This window comes from Euprymna scolopes, chromosome 2, assembly GCF_053919585.1.
Source record: "Euprymna scolopes isolate OS-2025 chromosome 2, ASM5391958v1, whole genome shotgun sequence".
Lineage (NCBI taxonomy): Eukaryota > Metazoa > Mollusca > Cephalopoda > Sepiida > Sepiolidae > Euprymna > Euprymna scolopes.
The window spans coordinates 25311337-25333224 of NC_136483.1; the positions used below are offsets into that span (position 1 = coordinate 25311337).

The 21888-nt window shown below is 32.2% G+C and overlaps 2 protein-coding genes across 4 annotated transcripts in view; both read left to right on the forward strand.

Annotated features, from left to right (window-relative positions):
* Positions 1-5253, forward strand: part of LOC145289890 (peptidase inhibitor R3HDML-like) — a 54871-nt gene extending 49618 nt beyond the window's left edge. For all 3 annotated transcript variants that reach the window (XM_080136447.1, XM_080136446.1, XM_080136448.1), the window contains 2 exons: positions 3264-3281; positions 5045-5253. In XM_080136447.1, coding sequence (XP_079992573.1) covers positions 3264-3281; positions 5045-5163 — 137 coding nt within the window. In that variant the 3' untranslated portion in view covers positions 5164-5253. The remainder of the gene's footprint in view (positions 1-3263; positions 3282-5044) is intronic.
* Positions 5254-14265: 9012 nt separating this feature from the next.
* LOC145303383 (peptidase inhibitor R3HDML-like) overlaps positions 14266-21888 on the forward strand; it is a 77218-nt gene continuing 69595 nt past the window's right edge. The window contains exons 1-2 of the mRNA XM_080144703.1: positions 14266-14400; positions 20185-20349. Of these exons, the coding sequence (XP_080000829.1) occupies positions 20203-20349 (147 nt within the window). The 5' untranslated portion in view covers positions 14266-14400; positions 20185-20202. The remainder of the gene's footprint in view (positions 14401-20184; positions 20350-21888) is intronic.

Consider the following 21888-nt stretch of genomic DNA (forward strand, 5'->3'; position numbering starts at 1 on the left):
TTTTTTTCAGTTTTAGACAAGGTCCAAAATAGAGTCTCAAAATTAGTAGGTTCCGCAGTGTCAGCAAAGCTGCAACCTTTGTCTCATCGCAGCAATGTCGTATCTCAAATACTGAATGAAATGTGATTTGATGAACCCATAGTACTTGCACCCTCTCCACGTACAAAGTCCCGAATAACCCGATTAGCAGCAAAATCTCACCCTTCACTATTAAGGTCTATAAATGCTGGAAATCCTTATGTTCTAATAGTTTCGTCGCTGTGGCTGCTAGACCCTGGTATTCTCTGCCTGTTTCTTGCCTCCCTGATTGTACTAATCCGAGGAAATTTAAATGTAACGTGCATAAACATTTTGCCGCTCAACTCTTCACAATCCCATTTCAGATACGATCTCAATAGTAACCCGTACGTTTCAAGTGGCAATATGCCAAGTTAATTATGAAAAAGAGTTTTTAAAAATTCGATGGTGCGTTGACTTCCTGTTAATACTCTTCCACATATTACATGATTAAAAATTACCTTTTCATTCATATTTATTAATTGATAAAAACACTTGCATATTCCAGCGTGCTTTTGTGTTTTTGGATAAATGTACTGTTGCAATATATTTAGCATTATGTGAGGGTAATCGTTTACATGTTTCGCACCGTAGCATGATATGACACAAAGTCAGAATGTGGAGATTGTCACATCAGCACCCTAACAGAAAGAGCACTGTGTCCTAGCAAATATTGCTTGGACAGTCTGCATTTCCCGGTAGGTGTGCCTCATATGGTAAGCAATGAGTTACTCGACCCAAATGCCGGGCGCCAAAGCCTGAAAGAGAGGACCTCTTACTTACTATTCAGACTTCAGTCCAGCAGGTACTGGGACTGTATTTGAAACTACATTTCAAAAATGGCTTTACATTCAAGAGGTTATGAGCCCAGTAATTGTCTTTTCTTGGACGTATCTGCCTCAAAATTCGAATTAAATTTCTGGGACATTTAAGAATACAGGAACTGCATATTGTTATTCAGTCATTACCCGAGAATCCTAACGACTCAGAATTTATTGAAGAAAAAAAGAACGCAACTGTTTTTTTTTTTTCAGAATTATTACAATTTTTGGAGGATAGAAGCCTGCTCTGATTATCAGAGAGGGCCTTGGATGATGAACGCATTCTTTGTCTAAAGGAAAACAAAAACAAATCTCTATATATCGATAAAAGTAAAGTCTGTAAAACCTATCGAAGATGACACGATTACTGAATATCTTATAAAGACCGAAACAACTGCAAATTCATTCGAAATTGCTCTTGACATACCAAAGGCCTTCGACAAGGTATGGCATAAGGGTCTACTTCACAAGATTTCCAGCTACGGTATAACTGGAAATGTTTTCTCAATCATTAAATCATTTCTCTCCGATAGGCTCATAAGAGTAGTGGTAGAAGGACAAAAATCGGAGGCCTGCAATATAAATGCTGGAGTCCCTCAGGGGTCAATCCTGGGTCCAACTCTCTTCCTGATCTACATCAATGACCTCCTTAAACACATACTTAAATCATTCGTTGACATCTATGCTGATAACACGACCATCTACGGCAACACATCAAATGCTGTAAATGACAAAGTTCTCTCGGATTCTCTCTCCTCTGATCTCGAGCGCGTGGTTCAGTGGGGGAAGATGTGGCTGGTTACCTTTAATGCATCCAAAACCAGACTCCTATCCTTACATCATCAACGCTCTGATCCCCAGCTGGCATCAATTGTGATGGATGGCTCTCGTCTGGGTGAGGCCCCGTGTTTTAACAAGCTTCTGGGTTTGACCTTTACTCCTGATCTGAAATGGAACACGTACATCAAGTCTGTTGCCAAGGTCGCTGGAAAGATGGTGGGATCCTTCTACCGCTCCAGAAGATATCTCACTACTGATGCAATTCTCTATCTATATAAAAGCCAAGTACGTCCAAGGATGGAATACTGTTGCTATATCTGGACAGGAGCTGCCAAAAACAGCCTATCATGCCTTGACAGAGTACAAAATAGACTTCGTGGTTTAGTGGGGGATGCCCTTTTCTCTACCCTGCAATCCCTCTCCCACAGAAGAGACGTTGCGAGCCTATCCTTGTTTTATCGTTATTTTCATGGCAGGTGCTCGTCTGAACTCCAATCTCTGTTCTTCCCTCGCCAATCTTTCACGAAAAACACCCGTCTAGCTGAATCCACTGTGAAAAATTTCCCCCACTCTATATCTGTGCCTAAATCAAAACGCGGATTCCATGAACAAAGCTTCTTTCTTAGAACTGCACGTCTGTGGAACTCTGTTCCGTCTGCCTGCTTCCCTCCGGACTACAACTTGGACGTCTTCAAGTCCAATGTTAACAAATTCCTAATGAACCGCCCCCTTAAGTAAACACTTCATCAAATCCCCACACTAACGTGATGTACTTGCAATAACCCTTATCCCTGAGTAGCTTCCGGGCCTTGATAAGTGGTGATCACTGTGTAAAAAAAAAAAAAAAAAAAAGGTTAAAGAGATGCTGAGATAGGCAACGTGTACAATGTATGATTAGCGCAGCATGGATTTGGATCAATGAGAACCACTCGCAAGGAAGATATTTGTTAACTTAATTATAATAAAATGACAATAAGAACAATTTAAAACACAAACATCAGTCTTATCAGCGAAATATTGCATCGCCATGCTTGTTTTACAAGTATTTTAATGAAATATACTCAAACGAACTGAAAACACTCGTAATCCCCCAACGTAACTATTTTGAACTTACTCGACAATCAGCAAAACCCAACCCTTACACTGTAGAGATATTTAGATGCTGCAAAGCCTTCTACTGTAATAATTTATTCAATCGAGTCCTTGCTTCCCTACTGTACTGACATACAGACGTTCAAGAGTAATTTGAACAAACATTTCATTGCTCAACCCCCTACATTATATCCCTGTAGATTTGGTCCTAAATAGTAGTCCATTACATCCAAGTGGTACTGTACCTTTTTGAGGGGCGAAATATGTGTAAAAAATTTACATTATTCAATTCATCTATCCGAGTGTTGCTGGGGGTACTATAAAATCTTCATCAATTGGAGAAGTTTAGAATCTTAATTCACTCAGTATTTGACCATAAAAATCTCCCAGTTAAGGAAATACAACTCCACAGTTAAGATGTATAAAGTATATGTTGTCTTTATTAAAACAGAAAAAACCCAAACTTGTCGACTTAATTACATGTCTTTTTTTTTCTTTTCTTTAAATATTCAGATGAAGCTGGTGGCGTCGGTGAGTAAACATTTTTTTGTAAAGATTAGACTATTTTAATTAATTAACGAGACTTAAAAATGAAATAATATTTTCGGTAAATTTTGTCAGAGTACACGTTTCCCCTTTTCGATCGATTGCCTTGAGATTCCACAGTGTATTCTGACTGCAAACTCGGATGTAGGTTAGTCAGTGCTTCGACCTTCTTTATTATCATGTTCCCAATTTCAGACCCGCACGTTCGCCTAAATTACACACTTCCGCGCGTATACAACGCTAGCTTGCCATACAGCCTAGACAGTTTAATCGCAATATGCTTTAAACTTATATAAGTATATTTATAATATATCTATGAACCCCATCCCCCAATTAAAAAATTCTAAAAAAATTTCACTGCACGAATCAAAAACTGCTTCTTCATTTGTAGGTCGTAATTAGGGCTATGACAAGAGAATATTCTTTTCATTATTCTGACTCTCAAGTATATATCAGTTAATATCTTATATGTTTCTAGATAGAGTGATGTATTTCTCGATTGATTAATTTCTTCTGTGTCGGATATATACTCGAGAGTCGAAACAATAAGAACATTCATCATTATCCTTGTCATAATAAGCCAAGTCATCAGTTTCTTTTACTTTTTTCCAACTTAATGTCGTTTCTATGAAATATACGGAAGCACGAGTGCGTAAAAATATCCTAAATGAAATCATCTACGGATGCCTTTAATACATAATTGCATTAAAATAAATTATGAGACATGAACTTTTTAAAAATAAGATCAAGTCATGTGTGTTAATGTTTGAAAGTGTAACAAAAGTATCTGCAACGAGTGTGAAAATAAAATGTAGCATTAAATAAAGTACAGTTCATAAGCATATCATAGGAACCTGAAATAAATCAGATATTTACGAGAGGGGCCATGTGAAGGTTGCCAACATCCCATTAAATAATGTGCATAGTTCATCATCATATCATATGAATCCGGCGATTCTATTGTTGACATTGGTTTCCCGATAATTTTTCGTCAGAATTCTTTATAGAAACAAATCGGATATTCACGAGAGGGACCATGTGAAGGTTGCCAAAATCTCAAGTGACAGTGAGGTTTGTGCAACGAACTTAATTCGGACTTTGTACACTATCAGTTCATAATTGTATTTCTATTTAATTTTTTTGTTAGCATAGCTTAAGAAATTTCCCTTATATATCGAACCCCTTAAAATTTATATTGTGCTCAAGGATGAGTTTTATAAGTTTAGTAAATTTCGGCTAATATTTTATCATTCTGTAAAAAATCACTAGTTGCCAGTCAGTGTCGCAGTAGCTGACGGAAAAAAATTGTTTAATACTGTTAACAAACGCGTTCAGTTTTGATCTTAAACTTTAAGACGTTCTGAATTTGCAGTTAAATACATGGTTCGATAAAATCTATTCAGCCATTTGAAATACTTTAGCTTATAAGGAAAGCAAGAAGTTAGTCCATTAAAAAAACAAAAAACAAAAACCACAAGTGAATAATATAAAGCCAATATCCTGTTATTTATGTAAACATTTCTTGCGCCCTCTGGAATATCGTTTCACACATGTGGGTTGGGAACCCTTAATTTAATGTTCTCTCTATAATAATTTTCAAACCTTGATTTTTTAAAATGTATTTTCGAATGTAAACAACTTTCTTAACGGTAGGATTTGAACTGTATTTTGGATATGTAAACTGCACATCGTTGTATTGAACATATTAAAAGTGATCGATTTTTATTATATCTTTTTATTTATTGCAGATGCTTGCAAGGACACTTACAACACAGAGGACTGCAAGGCTTGGGCTGCTCGAAATGAATGTACAAGGAACCCTAATTGGATGTTAGTGAATTGCAAAAAATCTTGCAAAGTTTGTTAAAACCGAAAACAGAAAATACTTAATTTGTTGGATTTAAATGTATGGTAAAAAACTGATAAAAACTCATAATAAAATGTTTCTTAAAAATAATATTCCTTATCTTGTTTCTTCTTGTAAAATCTATTTTTATTACAAAATTTACCAACAATTCTAACACTTGTCCAAGGACATTGACTATAACTTTTTTATGGAAACCATTCCATATAAGTTTCTTTCATTTTCTTTCAATTCAAAATTTGGCGTTGATAAATGTTTACCTGCTGTAAAAATACACATATACCGAAATAGCAGTATAATACTGAGTAAGTAGAATTTTTTATCTACTTTTTGTGTACAAAACAATTTCCGTCAATGATATGAGGGAATATATATATATATATATATATATATATATATATATATATATATATATATATATATATATATATATATATATATATAAAGCTGAACGTCTGTGTGTGTGTGTCTGGTCACGAATAGGCTCCTATATGGTTGACTATTATAGAAAACTGATCACATATAATGATAGAAGATGTATCGAGACACAAGAATGGGTATGTTTGACCTGGCATAATTATGATTCATTAAAATTGTCGGGTCTGCGTACGCACCTAGTCCACAAAGTATGGAAATCAAAAATTTAAAAATAAAAAAAAAGTTTACAAGTGTTTTTGATATAGATGTACATAATTATGCTTTGATAAGTATGTTTTAACTTAAATAGGGACGGTATAATAAAAGTGTGGTGTGAGCTTCCGCGCCTGGCCTCCATAGAGTGGAAATAGGCACAAACTTTAATAAAGACTTTTCATATCTATCTGCGTAAGTATACTTTGATAATTATATTTAAGTTTGCAGAAATATGGTATAATAAAATTATGGGGTGTTCGTTCGCGCCTGACCTCCATAGAATGGAAATATGTCACAAAGTCTAACGAGGTTTTTTTAATATAGATCCACGGAAAATTGTGATAAGTATTTCAGTGTGAACAGGTATGGTATAATAAATTATGGGATTTATCTATTTCATTTTTACTTTCATCATATTTTGCTTTGGTTTTGATAACCCCAAATTCGAAGCTATCTCTTTACAACCCTCCTTTTCATAACCTATCATACTTTCATAAATCAGAGTCCATTTTCTGTAGGCTGTTTTTGAACCCAGTCAATGGCGGGTACTTTGCCAGTATATATATATATATATATATATATATATATATATATATATATATATATATATATATATATATATATGTTAAGCAACGTTGAGCCTAGCTAGTACCAGATGGGTGACAATTTGAGAATTCTAGGCGCTGTATGTGCTCTCCGCTTATCTCGGCATTGTTTCCAGTCGTTCTGAATCCCCACTTGCCACTGGTATTTAACAATGTCGACTCAGAAGAGATGTGATTGGAGATTGCGCAACTCTTGCCACAACAATTTCACGCGCAGGCACCCTTACAGTGGGTATCCATAGTCTGTCAAGACTGAAGGAAGCCTGTTTACTGTTCCAAACTTTAAAGATGTTAATAGTGTGCCATCACGTAAAAAAAAAAGTTTGGGAACCACAATTCTAGCTCATTGTTGTTAGTCGAAGTATGGCTTTAATCCTGTGCATTACTTGGTGGTCCACCCTCCCAAGTTTAAACTTAACCCTCTTAGAAAGGGTTAGCTTATTGCTAATTGCCTGAAGCGCCCCTGCCGGGGATGCCGATAGAGCTACCCAAGCCATTTTTGCAGGCTAAAATGTTTTTTCCTCAAGAGCATTGCCTTCCCAAATCCCAATTTTTTTACAGAAAGAAGCGAGTGTCCAGATTGATGACTGAAACGGCGGCATTTTAATCACTTACCTGAAATTGTCTCATCTAAGCTACATACGGTTGGCTCCATCCCATTTAAAGAAAAACATATATATTTATAACTGCGACTTCTAGTGCTATTTATATGCATATATATTTCATTTAATCACATAAATTAATATCCGAAAATATATTTATGCGTAAATTTCCAGTTCAAAAGTGCTCAATAAATAGATAGAGCTAAGTAGTAAGTTATAAAAATAAATATTCTGTGTAGCTTAATTGTCATGTATATTTTTATAACTTACAATATATATATATATATATATAATATATATATATATATATATATATATATATATATATATATATATATATATATGTAAGCCTGAAGAGTCCTAGAGTGGATGAAACGCGGATTATTCAGTGTAGCTTAATCGCCATATGTATTTTATAAATTACTATATATATATATATATATATATATATATATATATATATATATATATATATATATATATATATATATAATTTGTTATCGAATATTGAAGTTGTTTTCTTTGTTGTTCTGAGATTTCGGCCAGAAACTTGGCTGTTAATGGGTCAAAGTTCAACGATTTGACTTTTGAGAACTCTACCAAACTCCTCCATCAATTTAACAAAAGCTATACAAAATACTGTTAAAAACCTACTGAACATATGCCAGCTTATGTTACGGTAACACATATTGAGCGAGTTCCTAACAGTATTTTATATGTTTTTTAAAAATTTTTAACTCATTTTCCCAAACTTACCGTGTTCAATAGAGAGTCTGGCGTCATTTGTAATTTTCAAATACATCGGTAAATACTGGATGTTTTTTCGAGCTGAATAAACATGTTACATTAAATAAAAACACTAAAATATTTTCCAATTAGGTAGAAAAGTAACTTATCTTGCCTTTGATATTTTAAAATATTATTAATGGTTATTTTATAATTAATAGTTACTAATTATTCTTAAGGTATATATACATACATATATATATATATATATATATATATATATATATATATATATATATATATATATATGGAAGTTTTAAAAGGTATAAACAATGCGAAGAAACACCGGAATCATGAAAGTAAAGAAAAGAAAAACAAACAAAAAGTATATGGGTATATTTGAGTAGAGAAATGTCTAACTGTTTATTCGTCTATCATTCTTAACCTCAATGTATAATTATTTTATAACCAAGTTGCTGGTATGTTCGGTGTATATAAAGTCCGTTGGTGTTATGAAACTTTGATTAATTTCGGGAGAGAGGAACCTCCCCCTTTCAAAATAGAAAGCAAAAGTATATTCAATATGGCGGAAGAGAAGAGGACAGGGATGCAGAAAGAGGCCAGGATCGCAGAAAGGTGTGATTAGTTTAGCCGTATGGAGCTGGGGGTAATTTTATATTACTTATTTATTAATATTTTTTTTATTTCTGTTATAAGCATTGGTTATATATATACTATTGTATAATTTATTATTATTATTATTCCTATTGTTATATTATTCGTATTGTTATTACTATTGTTATTATTAGCATGCGGACAAGGGTTTTTATTCATTACAATAATGGTATCGCAGTGAAAATTCAAGTGACCGATTATGTGAGGGGGAGATAACTGGGTTAGACCTTATTTTATCTCTTTTTATTATAGTATTATTATTATAGATATATACATACATACATACATACATATATATGTTTTATACTAGTGTGTTATAAATATATATATATATATTTTGTTGTTGTTGATGTTTTTATTTTGTGTTCTTTTGTTTTTAATTTATCTTTATTTTTTATTACATTTTTACTCCAAACAAGGCGCATTGCCACTTTGGTGTAGGGGGCTACTATCAGGGGCAGCAACTACTGGGGCACTATGTTGAGATTTGGGCAGCAAGATGTCGGTTCACGTTGCATTTGAACTTCTGTATGTCAGTATAGTTAGGGAAGCAGGAACCTGGAATAGAATTCCAGAGTCTAGCGGTTCTGGGGAAGAAACTACTGGAGTAGAAAGATCTTTTACATCTAGGGATCTCTACTGTGTAGGGGTGGGATTTAGGTGCCTGTCGGGTTTGTCGAGGGTGTCTACGTCGTGGGGGCACAAGTGTCTGCAATTCTTCAGAGCATTCACCATTAAAATACTTGTAGAACAGGCAGAGGGAGGCAACGTTTCGTCGATGGGACAGAGGCTGAAGCTTAGATGCCAGTTCAGGGCCTATCAGATTGGCGACTCTTTTTTTAACCTTGTCTAGGAGCGAGAGACTAGTAGCAGATGCACCAGCCCAAATGTGGCAGCAATACTCCATACATGTAAGGTGGGTAATTCGGGCTTATTTTATGTATTTTTGTATTTGTTTTATTTTGTAGCTCTAATATTCTATCTTTGTTTACGTATATAGGCATTTATTTATTTTTTTTTTGAAATATGTAGTACCAAGCAAACACCAGGTAAATTATAGTGTAAGGGAGATAATTCTGCTTAACTTTATTACTTGTATCTTTTCTTTCTTTTTTCCTTTCTAAAGTTTAGTAAATATATATCTTCTATATATACCTACTACACATGCACAAACGCACATACATATAAATACATATACACACATAAATACATATATACCGCACATACATACCATATATATACTATATTCAGTAAATTATAGTATAAGGGAGATAACTCGGTCAAACCTTATTTCTTTTACGTTTTTTTCTCTATAGAATGTTTTACTGACTTGCTATAAATATATTTTATTTATTTTTTCCTAGTTTATATATATATATATATATATATATATATATATAAAGGAGATTAGAACAATAGTCTAAAGAGCAAAGTGTATTTTAATGTAATAGTAAAATTACTAGTTTAATTAAATAACAGGGAAAGAAAAAGTGCTCGTTGTAATTTAGATATATAATAAGCTCAATAGGTAAATATCCTAGAGCTAATTTAATATTTAGTAATGTGATTGATAATTTAAAAATCAAATTATAATTAAATTAAAAATCCGTTTCATAAGAAGGAACAACAGCAAAATCAATTATTTGTACGATCGTTTCGGAAAACAATGTTTTTATTGTGGTAGACATCCATACCTTTATTTTAATGTTTTCCAGATACATCTGCCTTACTTTAATGCTAGGTTTATTTATGGTGTCTTTTACATTTAATAAAAACTCTTTCCAATATTTGCTGTTGAGGAAACCTTGTTTAATAAAAAAGCTATATGCAATAATTATTGTCCGTAACTTGATGTCTACGACAATAAAAACATTGTTTTCCGAAACGATCGTACAAATAATTGATTTTGTTGTTGTTCCTTCTTATGAAACGGATTTTTAATTTAATTATAATTTGATTTTTAAATTATCAATCACATTACTAAATATATATATATATATATATATATATATATATATATATATATATATATATATATATATCCTTAATGGTTATAATATTACTTCTCAGTTTATGTATGGGTATTTACTTTATTTTCCGTGTTTTTATTTTTATTTATTTTTTTCGTATTTGTTATTGCTAATTTGATCTGGTCTATTTCTCCCCCACATCTATCAAAATCAATCTACATTACTTTGGGTTTGTCATCATTACCCTTCCCCCCCCCCATTTACTTATTTTTCTTTTTTATTATATTAAGTTTTAGTTTATCTATTTTTGCTGTTATTTTTTAAAATTATTATTGTTATTTCTTTTAATTTTATTTATTTAAATATGAGGTGATCAAAACACCTGATCCTTATGTATGAATACGTTTGGTGTTATTGATGCATAGAGTTATATATTCTGATTTCTACCTATATACAAATTTTTCTATATATATATACATGTATACATATACACACATGTATACATACGCATATATATGTACTTATATACGCGTATACTCACACATATACATGTATACATACGGATATATATGTACTTATATACGCGTATACTCACACATATGGATACTTACATGCAATTTGCTCGTCTGTTTGTATTATATGTATCTTATTATCTATCCTCTAATACATATCGTTTGCTCTTTGGTCGGTATCTATTTGTATGTTCGTTATATGATGTCCTCTCTAACTTTACGCCATGTATCATGTGGATGTTTAGTTATCTATATACCTTGTAGTCTATGCGTAAGTAACTGTGTGTGGTCGTTTTTTTTATTACATATACTTTTAATTTATATAATTTTTTTATGTTGTATCTTGTTGTTGCTATGCATTCTCTTATTACTATTTATTAGATTATATATACTTCAATTTATATATGTGTTTTTTTTTCTTTTTTTATTCATATTTTATAATTTGTGTATCGTCGTTGCTCTGGTTCACTTGTTATTAGGGGGTCAAAGGATAAAGGGAGAGCTCAGTTCTAGATGTTATTCAAGGAAGGTTTGTGTTTCGAGATAAGGAGTGCTTCAGCAATTCTGAGGTTTCTAAAGTTTCTGACTGAGGCAAGGATACAAACGCGAATGTTACGTTGTGTGCATGAAATAATATGTTTGTGGAATGAGGAGATTCTGGTGTTTATATGTTCTTTAATGCGTTGGTGCAGTGGTCTAGTGGTACTCCCTATGTAGGATTTGTTGCATTTAGTGCATTGCAGGTCATATACCACGTGGGTGCACAAACATAGGCCTGTATCTTTGATGGGGCAGTTAGATAGGGAGCAAGCGTCGGGTGTATGTGGTGGGTGTTTCCGTATTAGGTGCTGTTTTAAGGTGGTGCCGGTGTGGATAAGTTGTATATATATATATATATATATATATATATATATATATATATATATATAAAGTAATCATAGAGTCAATCTTTAAACAAAGCAAAACATATCAGGATGAGAAAAGCTATTGAGATGAGCAAATAAAATTATTAAATGAAAGATGAGGATTAAAAGTTACATATAACTTTATTATATCATCAGAACAATAAGGAAGTTAATCGGAAAATTAAGAAAACAATTCTCTAGGCCATGGCATTTCGAAGTTAAATGATTTTCATCGGACAAGGAAAAGAACCACAAATATACAAAATGCATATATTGGAAATACTGGCTCAATGACATTTAGATATAAAATGAGAATAAAGCAAAAGAAAAATAAAACTGTTAAATTAAAAGTATTTCCTCATTCTCATTTCATAGTTAATGTAATTACAATCCTCTGTAATAATTTTGGCTATTCCCCTCTTCAAATGTGAAGAATTTAGCTTCGAAATGCCATGGTCTAAAGAGGTTATTTTCTTAACTTTCCGCTTAACTTTTCTTCATTGTTTTGACGACATATAAAATTATATATGGCTTTTATTCATCTATCTATCTATCTATCCATATATATATATATATATATATATATATATATATATATATATATATATATATATAAATGTTTAGAGGTACAGAATTTATATATAGTTTTAAAAATATTAAGCGGAAGTTTCTCGAGAGCTCTTTTGGCTATCATCTCGTCAGGAGAAAATCGATAGCGTACAAAATAATATTGTATCGAAAAATAAAGAGTTCTAATGAGGAACTTATTAAATGCGCCAAAAGTACGGGGACAATAAAATAAATTTATTAAGGTTTAAAAACGATTAAAATATTGGCACAACGAGGGAGGAAAAAAAAGCGTGAGAAAAGATTCAAAGTTCCCCAAAGAGAAACAATGCGTTGGATATTTCTTTTTGCCGGCACAAAGAAGGTTGACGCACCGCAATAGAGACAGACTCCAAAATCTTTAAATGGTTTTTGGAGTCCGCTCTATGTAGCACCTCGAACCAATCTATTTTATATCTATCGGCACAGCACGGGTTGTCAACCAAATGCTGGCCAATAGCAGAGTCCAAGGCTGCAGAAGGAGGAAGACCACCAGACCCCATCCTCCCTTGTCTGATCTTCGATGGAACATGCTGGTTTATACGAGTCAAAAGGTGCAAGGATGTTCGCCCAACATAACCAGCATCGCACTGGCATTTGAATTGATATACAATGTTACTATTTTGGATGTAAGGCAAACTGTCCTTGCGAAAAGACGGAAAAGCAGGTCTCGTAGTATATACCAAACGCAAGGACACAAAATTAAAGCAGTCGTAAATACTTCTGCGAATTTGTTTGGAAAGTCTATTACTCTTTTCCCCAATCCACGGTAATTTTAAATAAACCGGGCATTTCAAGGGTCCAAACTTTTTAGGGGATTTAAAATCCGCAACCTTTTTGAAAATGCAGTCATCAATAAGGTCAACAGGATAACCATTATTGATGAATATTTCCCTGATCTTATCGAGTTCGGCGTCTAATCTGTTAGGCGAACAAATCATGAGGGCTCTATGTACCAAAGTATTAATTAGGCCGACCTTATGTGATTTTGGTACAAAAGACAACCAGTTCACATATAGGCCAGTAAATGTCGGCTTTCTATAAATTGATCGTTCGACAAGAACATCCAAGAAAGGAAGCGAATTGTCCTTCTCACTTTCCATAATGAACTTAAGAGCCCCATGCAAGAAATTCAACCTATTAAAAAATATCGACGCTTCACTTTGCGATGGAAAAATAGCAAAAGTGTCGTTATTGCGTAGGGAAATGTACACACACACACACACACACACACACACACACACACACACACACACACACACACACACACACACATAGAAACACGTTCACTTATATATATATTTATATATTTTTATAATATATAATATAATAGTATATAATATATATATATAAATATATATATATGTGTGTGTGTGTGTGTGTGTGTGTGCGTGGTATAAAAGGTATATTAATCGCAATCAAGCTAGCATTTCATCTCCGTTGGGAATCATCATGCATATTAGACTTGTGTAGCTTATTTTTCATAAATACGTTTTTATAAGTTATTATTGGACTTTACTTACTCATTAAGCACCGTATATATATGTTTTTAATTCTTTTTCCAAGTGTTTTTAACATGTTTTATTAACTATATGTTCTTATATATATATATATATATATATATGTGTGTGTGTGTGTGTGTGTGTGTGCGTATGTGTGTGTGTGTCTGCGTAAAACATTTTATGAGGGGGGTCGCATGAAACAATATATATGAAGATACAAAATACGAATAGAATTATTCCACACCTATATCATATTGTCAATATTAGCTGAACATAATTAGAATCGATACTTTTGTTTATTTAAAAGAAATAATTAATTTGTGGGAGTGCTATATATGTTTTTAAACATTTCTTTAATTGATTGATGAACGAGAATCGGACTACGTGACAACTGAGGGAAATTTCAATGCATAAAAGCAATGAAAGAAAACTGTCATTTGTATTTGATATTTCAGGACGACATTGTGTGTGGCATTTGAAAAGACTACTTCAAAGAGTTTGCAGGTTGGTATGTTTATTATAGTTATTTTTAGCAAGTTGCTCGGAATTTACATATATATATATATATATATATATATATATATATATATATATATATATATATATATAAATTCCGAGTAACTTCAGTTTACATTTATATATATATATATATATATATATATATATATATATGTGTGTGTGTGTGTGTGTGTGTGTAATGGGACGATTCAATATATATATATATATATATATATATATGTGTGTGTGTGTGTGTGTGTGTGTGTGTGTGTGTGTGTGTGTGTGTGTGTAATGGGACGATTCAAAAAAATTTCTAATTCGAATACAATTAACGATTCTATTCTATATTACCGATTCCAATAAAATTACCGATTCCAATTCTTTTGAATTTTCTAAATAACTAAATAAAGTTTTTTAATCGAATTACCGTAAAAGCTTCATGCAATATTTGCACATATTTTCACAAACATAAAAAATACACATAATGAGTGGATTTTATCACACGGGTAGACCTTTCTAAATATTGTTTTCTCAATTTTTTTCGTTTAATTGATTGAAAATATCGAAACAACTAAAATGATTTCTCTTTTAAAACAAAGCCGGCTTGTATTTGTTGTTAGTTTACCAAATTCTATTTGAATGTTTTCATAATCTATTGCAAATAGTTGATGCATGTATAATACTTAAAAAATCCTTGCTATGTTTAAAATGAGTTTCTAAATAACATTATTAATATTTAGAAGACCATTCATAACATGCACAGAACCAAAGAAAGTACATGTGTTTACCCTGATTATAAATATTTGGTCCGTTACTGCCACTGACAGTATCAGGTCATCCCATAAGTTCTGTCCGAATCTATGAATAGAGAAAAGAGAAACCAAATGTTACATTTTATTAAAGATTTCATCATCAATATACTTTCCTTCATTATCTATGACTTCCTTCCATCTATTTACAAGCTTATTGTAAAATCGTTTCGGATTTGATTCGAAGAACTCACAGATGTAAGTTTCGACATCTTTCTGCGTTACAAAAGCTGTTTCTTCCAAACGATTTTGTAAGCTACCAAACCATATGTAGTCTGAAGGAGGAAGGTCAGGAGAATAGGGTGGATGAGGTATTTTCTCCCAAACAAGTTCTTCGATTTTTTTTAATGTGATTCTTGTTGTGTAGGGTCGTACATTGTCCTGGTGAAGCATCACCCCTTTTCGATTCACGAGAGCATGTCTTCCACCCCCCCCCCCGAAGCTTCGTTCAAACGCTCTTATTACTGACAGTAGATTTGAGCGTTAATTGTTGCATTAGGTGGTAACAATCCAAAGTGAATTATTCCTTGGAATCCCACTATATTGAAAGAAGAACCTTATTCCCATGAAGTGCTATTTTCGGCTGTGGCTGAAGTCTTTCCCCTTTATCAATCCATTGTCTACAACGCTTAACAGTTCGATAAAAGATCCATTTTTTGCTCACCAGTCACAAGTCTATCCCAAAAAGGTGAAACAAATTGGCTCAAATGAAGAGAAGAGCAAATGTCGACTCGAGATTTGAGATTGTTTTCAGACAATTTTCAAGTTTAGGAACTTTTCCAAGTTGTTGAAGATGACAATAAACAGTCATATGGTTTGAATTCAGTTTTATTGTCAATTCTTCAACTGATAAAGCAGGATGTTTTTCCAATAGCTGCTTTAAGAAACTTGCCATTAAACTCAACTAGACGTCCGGTTCGATCTTCATCTTCAAGAGTGAAATCTCTACTTCTGAATTCCGCATCTTCTGTAAGTTCTTTCATTCACACATTCCTTTCCATAAACTGAGTGAATATTTCTAGCCACTTCGGCTGCTGAGTTCTCATTCAGCATTATATGCCTCAAATGATTCTTAAACATTTCCATGTTAGTAGGGTTGTAATCAAGCAAATTTAAATTTTATCGTTCTGTAAAAAATGTAATCGGTTAAAACGCCTCTAAACATAAAAATGTAAAAACTTACAAAATATAAACAATATTTTTTAAAGTTTAGTTCAATTTAAAAACAAAGGTAAAAATTCGGACAGAACATATGGGATGACCTGATAGATTGATTTGTTTTAATGTTGGTAAATTTCACTGTCTTTAACGTGTCTCGTCGGTGGAAGAGAAATGTAACAAATAAACCACACGAAGTCTCAGTGATAATAATAACGAAGAATGTCTCGATTTTATTATTTCAAACAACCTTGATATTTTGTTTTGCAATCAGTATACATGTATAGAAGTCGGGTTAGATCCGGCTATAGACTGAAAACGATGGATTTGACAGCCCCAGATGCCGCAGGAATCCCTAAGTCTAAGTAACTAAATAATACAGACAGAATCTAAGAAAAATTTACGCAAAATATTGTTTTATACGGATGCATAGAAATAGCTAAATTCATTTATTAAATTCAAGGTCAAGTTTTTTTCATACTTTTCGACTAAGCCATTGTAATATTTACCCAGGCCGACTAAGGAATTGGACAAAACCCGCTGAACAAAAGTTGGACAGCATAAAATAAATAAATTAACAACGATTTAAAAAAAATATTTTTCATATTGAATTTTTAACTTAATTAACAATAATGCTTGGTAGTATTTTTCTTGCCGAAAATGTGTTATCAAACTTTTAAATATTTTTTGGAACCATCTTAATAAACTGCATTATTCGAAAGATTACCAAGCAAATTTTCGCAAAGTTTAAATTTTTGTTTGTTTATTTTATGCAAGTAGAATAAATTTACATGTTATTTTGATGTTGTTAGGATCTATACATTTAAGATTTACTAATAGCTTAAAAACAATATATATATATATATATATATATATATATATATATATATATACATACATACATACATGCACGCACACACACACACACACACATATATATATATATCATCAGTAAAAAAAAATTGCAAATTAAGTATAAAAATTTGGCTAAGATTTTTTCGATTTCGATACCATAAAAAATTCCGATATTTACGATTCCTGTTTCCGCTTCTTATTAATCGTCCCAACACACACACACACACACACACACACACACACACACACACACACACACACACACATGTATATATATATGTATATCTATATATATGTGTATATATATGCATAAATACATAACAAACACTATTATAAAGATAACAAAACGCTTTTATTTAATTATACCCTTTTTATTCTTTCCACTTTTTCATAAACATAGGGTATACTAGTGTTATTAAATATTTTGTTCTCGTATAGAATTTGTACAAGATCGGTCGAACCGATGCCTTACAAACTCCATTGATTTGTATGTAAATGTAGCCTTAAAAGTCATAAAATCACATTAATAATAACTTTTAAAGTTATTGATTTTAAGTGAAGGAAGAAACGGGTTGTTGTAAATATTATCAAGGATTATATCTATAGGGTTTTTACGGATACATTGGTGAACAATCTTTCTACATTGATAGATAATACTTTTATCGCCAACTTAGTTTTTCTCATTAGGATTTATAATAGATTTTTTGCGTTGATCAAGGAAGTGAGTAGGGGTAGGGAGTACGATTTCGCGTGGTTAAGCTGTATTAGTGGTGAGGTGTTAGTATTCTTTTAACCAGGCGGTTGTTTTATTGGTCTTAGTTTTCGCTTTGATCTGAAGTTATACTTGCTACTTCCCAATCTTAGGTTTTTATGGTTTTATTTTCTTTCTTGATGGCGACTTCATTTTCCTCTTGACAAGTTTTGTTATTTATTTATTTCTTCATTTATTTATTTTATTTTATTGATTTATTGGTTTATTATTCTATACATCGCGTTTTGTTTTTAGTTTTCAAATTCTTCCTTTATTGTCGTGTTTATTTATATGATTTATGTCCATATGGCCAAATTAACACTTAGTTGGAAAAATATACAGGCTTGTTTATATGATTTGAATAAAGGTGATATACTGGTAGTTATATTTTCCCCTCTACAGTGGTGTTTGAGGTAATTATCATGACAAAGATTTTTATATCTTTATATAAACTTAATTTCGATGGTTGTCATTCTTTCATTTTGGTATTTTATTTTGTCTCCAATACTGGAATATGTACATATATTCGTTAGGTTTATATGCTTCGTTTTAGGGATAGGTTCTACAGATCATGCACCTGCGAAACAGGATATTATTAGCATATATTTATATTTGTGGAGTATTCCGTTTAGAGTAATATAGTTCTGCTTTACGATAATACTTCTTGTAGGCATATATTAACATTCCTATTACAAGCGTAGCCGACCCATAGATTATTTTCGGGCGTTTAATTTTTAAGTATACAAAGTGTACTCACCTTTATTAAATTGGAAGTAAATTGTGGTTCCGTTCGTTTAAACTGTGACGTTTGAGGATGTTCAGGGGTAACGAGAGGATGGCTTCTCCATTTATTTAGCTATATTATTTATGCTAGCCTCTTTGACGTTTGTCGATGAATGCCGTTATTTAATTAGAGGTGGATTGGCTGATCGTAAATATAGTTATAAATTTGTGGTGTATTCGAACTACTCTGCATCCTTTCATGTATTACCTTGGTTCATTTATTAATTAATTAAGATATTGGAAACGAGGGGTTATGAATTGTGGTTCTATTACTACGGCGGATCGCTATTTGTCTTTTACAACTTACTTAAAGCTAATCCATGTTGAACTCACAATAATCGATAGTTGTCAAATATGTAATATAAGAAAATAGAGTTGTAAATTAAAATTCACCGAGTCTGAATACGAATTAACATAGGAATTACAAAAGTGAAGAATTTTAATACGAAAATACGAGGCGCCTTCAAAAATTTCTAGACATTTTTCGTTTGAGCATTTTATTGATAATACACATATAAAACTCTTGTATCCTTCTAAATAATCTCATCCGGTTGCAATGCATTTGTTGTAACGTTCCAACAAATTCAGAAGGACCCTATGGAAGTCTTGTGTGAATGTGTCAATAACCCTCGTCACAGCCTTTTTCATCTCCTCAATTGTCTCATAACGGTAGCGTTTAAGGTTTTCTTTGAGTTTAGGAAATAACCAAAAGTCACATGGAGCAATGTCTGGACTACAGAGAGGGTGAGGAACTGTCTTGATGCCTATATTGGTCAAATAGTTTGTGAGAAGGATGGAGTTGTGGACTCCATCCTTGGAACAAACTTCGCACAAATCTTCCACATTTTCAGTTTCTTTCAAATAATTGTGTGTACAGTTCCTACTTATTGTCTATAGACACACGACATTCCTTATCCATGAAGGTCTTTATTTGACAAATCAACTCTGTTGTTCTTACATCCTTACTCCTCCTACACCTCTCATCATCCCTCACATACTTCTTGCCTTCCTTGAATCTTTTATGCCACTCCAAAACTGATACTCGATTCATGCAAGATATTGCACATCGTTCTACTAAAGTGTCCTCATGCCCAGATTGCATTTTTGAAATTCACTAGTTGCGGCATTCAGGCTTTAGTAGGGTGTATTCCAAATCCTGCTGTAGCAGTTCATTTGAACCTGAAGGCATAAAAAATATTAATTCATCTTATAAGATGTTTAGCAATAACCTACTGAATTTTCAAGAATCTACGACAATTTTAAATTTCTGTACAAAAAAGTCTGGAAACTTATTGATTGAACCTTCTATATCTTCATGGTGCACTTAAATCTGAACATCACTTCTAATAAAACTGATGGATTAAATGTATTTATAACACACCAACCGAAAACTTATCAAAACTTGACAAAAATTATTTAATGTTTTCTTTACAGAATCCAAAAAGCTGGAAGATGATTTTCTACTTTTGTCTGCTGTTCTGCATCGTGGATTTAATTCAAGCAGCGGTGGTTCCACTGCTTGCAAGTGATCGTAATTTCACTCTAAATTATCATAATAACCTGAGAAGAAAGGAGCAAGGTGCCAACATGAATGAACTGGTAAACCATTATTTACACTAAGTATTTATACAGGCACCAAAAGAAACTAACACTTCTTTTAATTGTAACTTAAATATAATTAAATATCTTAGTATTTTTTCATTTTTGATGATTTTAAAATGTGAATGCCTTATGGATTATTCTGATAAGTCAGACTACTGCTCTCAATTGAATATTATTCGCACTACGCTTTTGCCGATGTAAACTCCGATCATCCTTGCGTGCATTTTGTACAACGCGTTGAACTCAGGATTCGACACGGAATTTTGAACGGGGGCCTTCATTTAATCTACTAAGGAAGCGCATGCTTTCGTTATGTGAGTCATTTCCAGGTGGATGTCTTAATAATTTTCAATTGTATTTTGTATCACCCGCACTGAGGATTTAACGTTCAACCTCCAATTAGTCATAGTGCAATTGCTAATGATTAGGGCTATGCCAACAGAATATTCTTTTCAGTGTTTTGAATCCCAAGTATATATCCGACACAGTTAGACAGAATTAATCAATCGAGAACCACATCATATAAAAGCATATAATATATCAATGTATATATACCTGAGAATCGAAAAAAGGAAATAATACGCTGTTGTCATAGCCCTACTAAATACTTCGGCCTTCTAACGCGACCTTTTTAAAATCCAAACGAACAACACAATATATATATATATATATATATATATATATATATATATATATATATATAGTTAAATCAAAACGTACAACAATATATATTTTCCAATCAAAGCGAGCAACAATATTTTTCAAGAAATCAACATATATTAATAAAATTTCCAGTATTTATTAAGTAATTATCACGAAATATAATGGCCCATTATTATTTTTTAATTTTTAGAAATTTATTATTTTGTGTAAACAAAAAACACATTTATTAAAGTTAATGTTTTACTAAAAAAAACGCATGAATTAAATGTTGCTTTTTCTAATGAAAAATAAAGCATCGTAAAAAAGTATTTATTGTTTTTTAAGAATATTACGAAAAAAACCCTAAAATATGTTAATAATATCGTCATATCTCGAAGAAAAGTTAATTTTTTCGAACTAACGAAATTATAAATTTATCTAAAGATATATATATTGCACGCATGAACATTTTCACTACAATTTTTTGACACGTTTATATACATTTTTCTTTGTTATCTTTCAAACACAATCAAAATTTAGACGTGCACTAAAAATAATAATTATGATTAGTCTCTTTAAAAGACATATGGGTCGTTTTCAATTATTTTTGCCTGCCCCTATCGTTTCGATTTGCCTGCTTACTTTAGCAACTCAACATTAGTTTTTTTAACCGAATAAAGCTTTAGATTAAAATACACAAAACTTATCCAACTAGGTAGAAGAGTAACTTACTTTTCGTTTTGTAATAGTCATTTGTTATATATTTGAATTATTGACTTTTTTTTTCGGTTGTTGGCTTCTCTGCTAAATCACCGAAAACAGTTTTGTCATTATACTTTATCTACTTCCGATTGTTTCTTGGGACACGTTACTAAATTCACAGAACCCAACTCT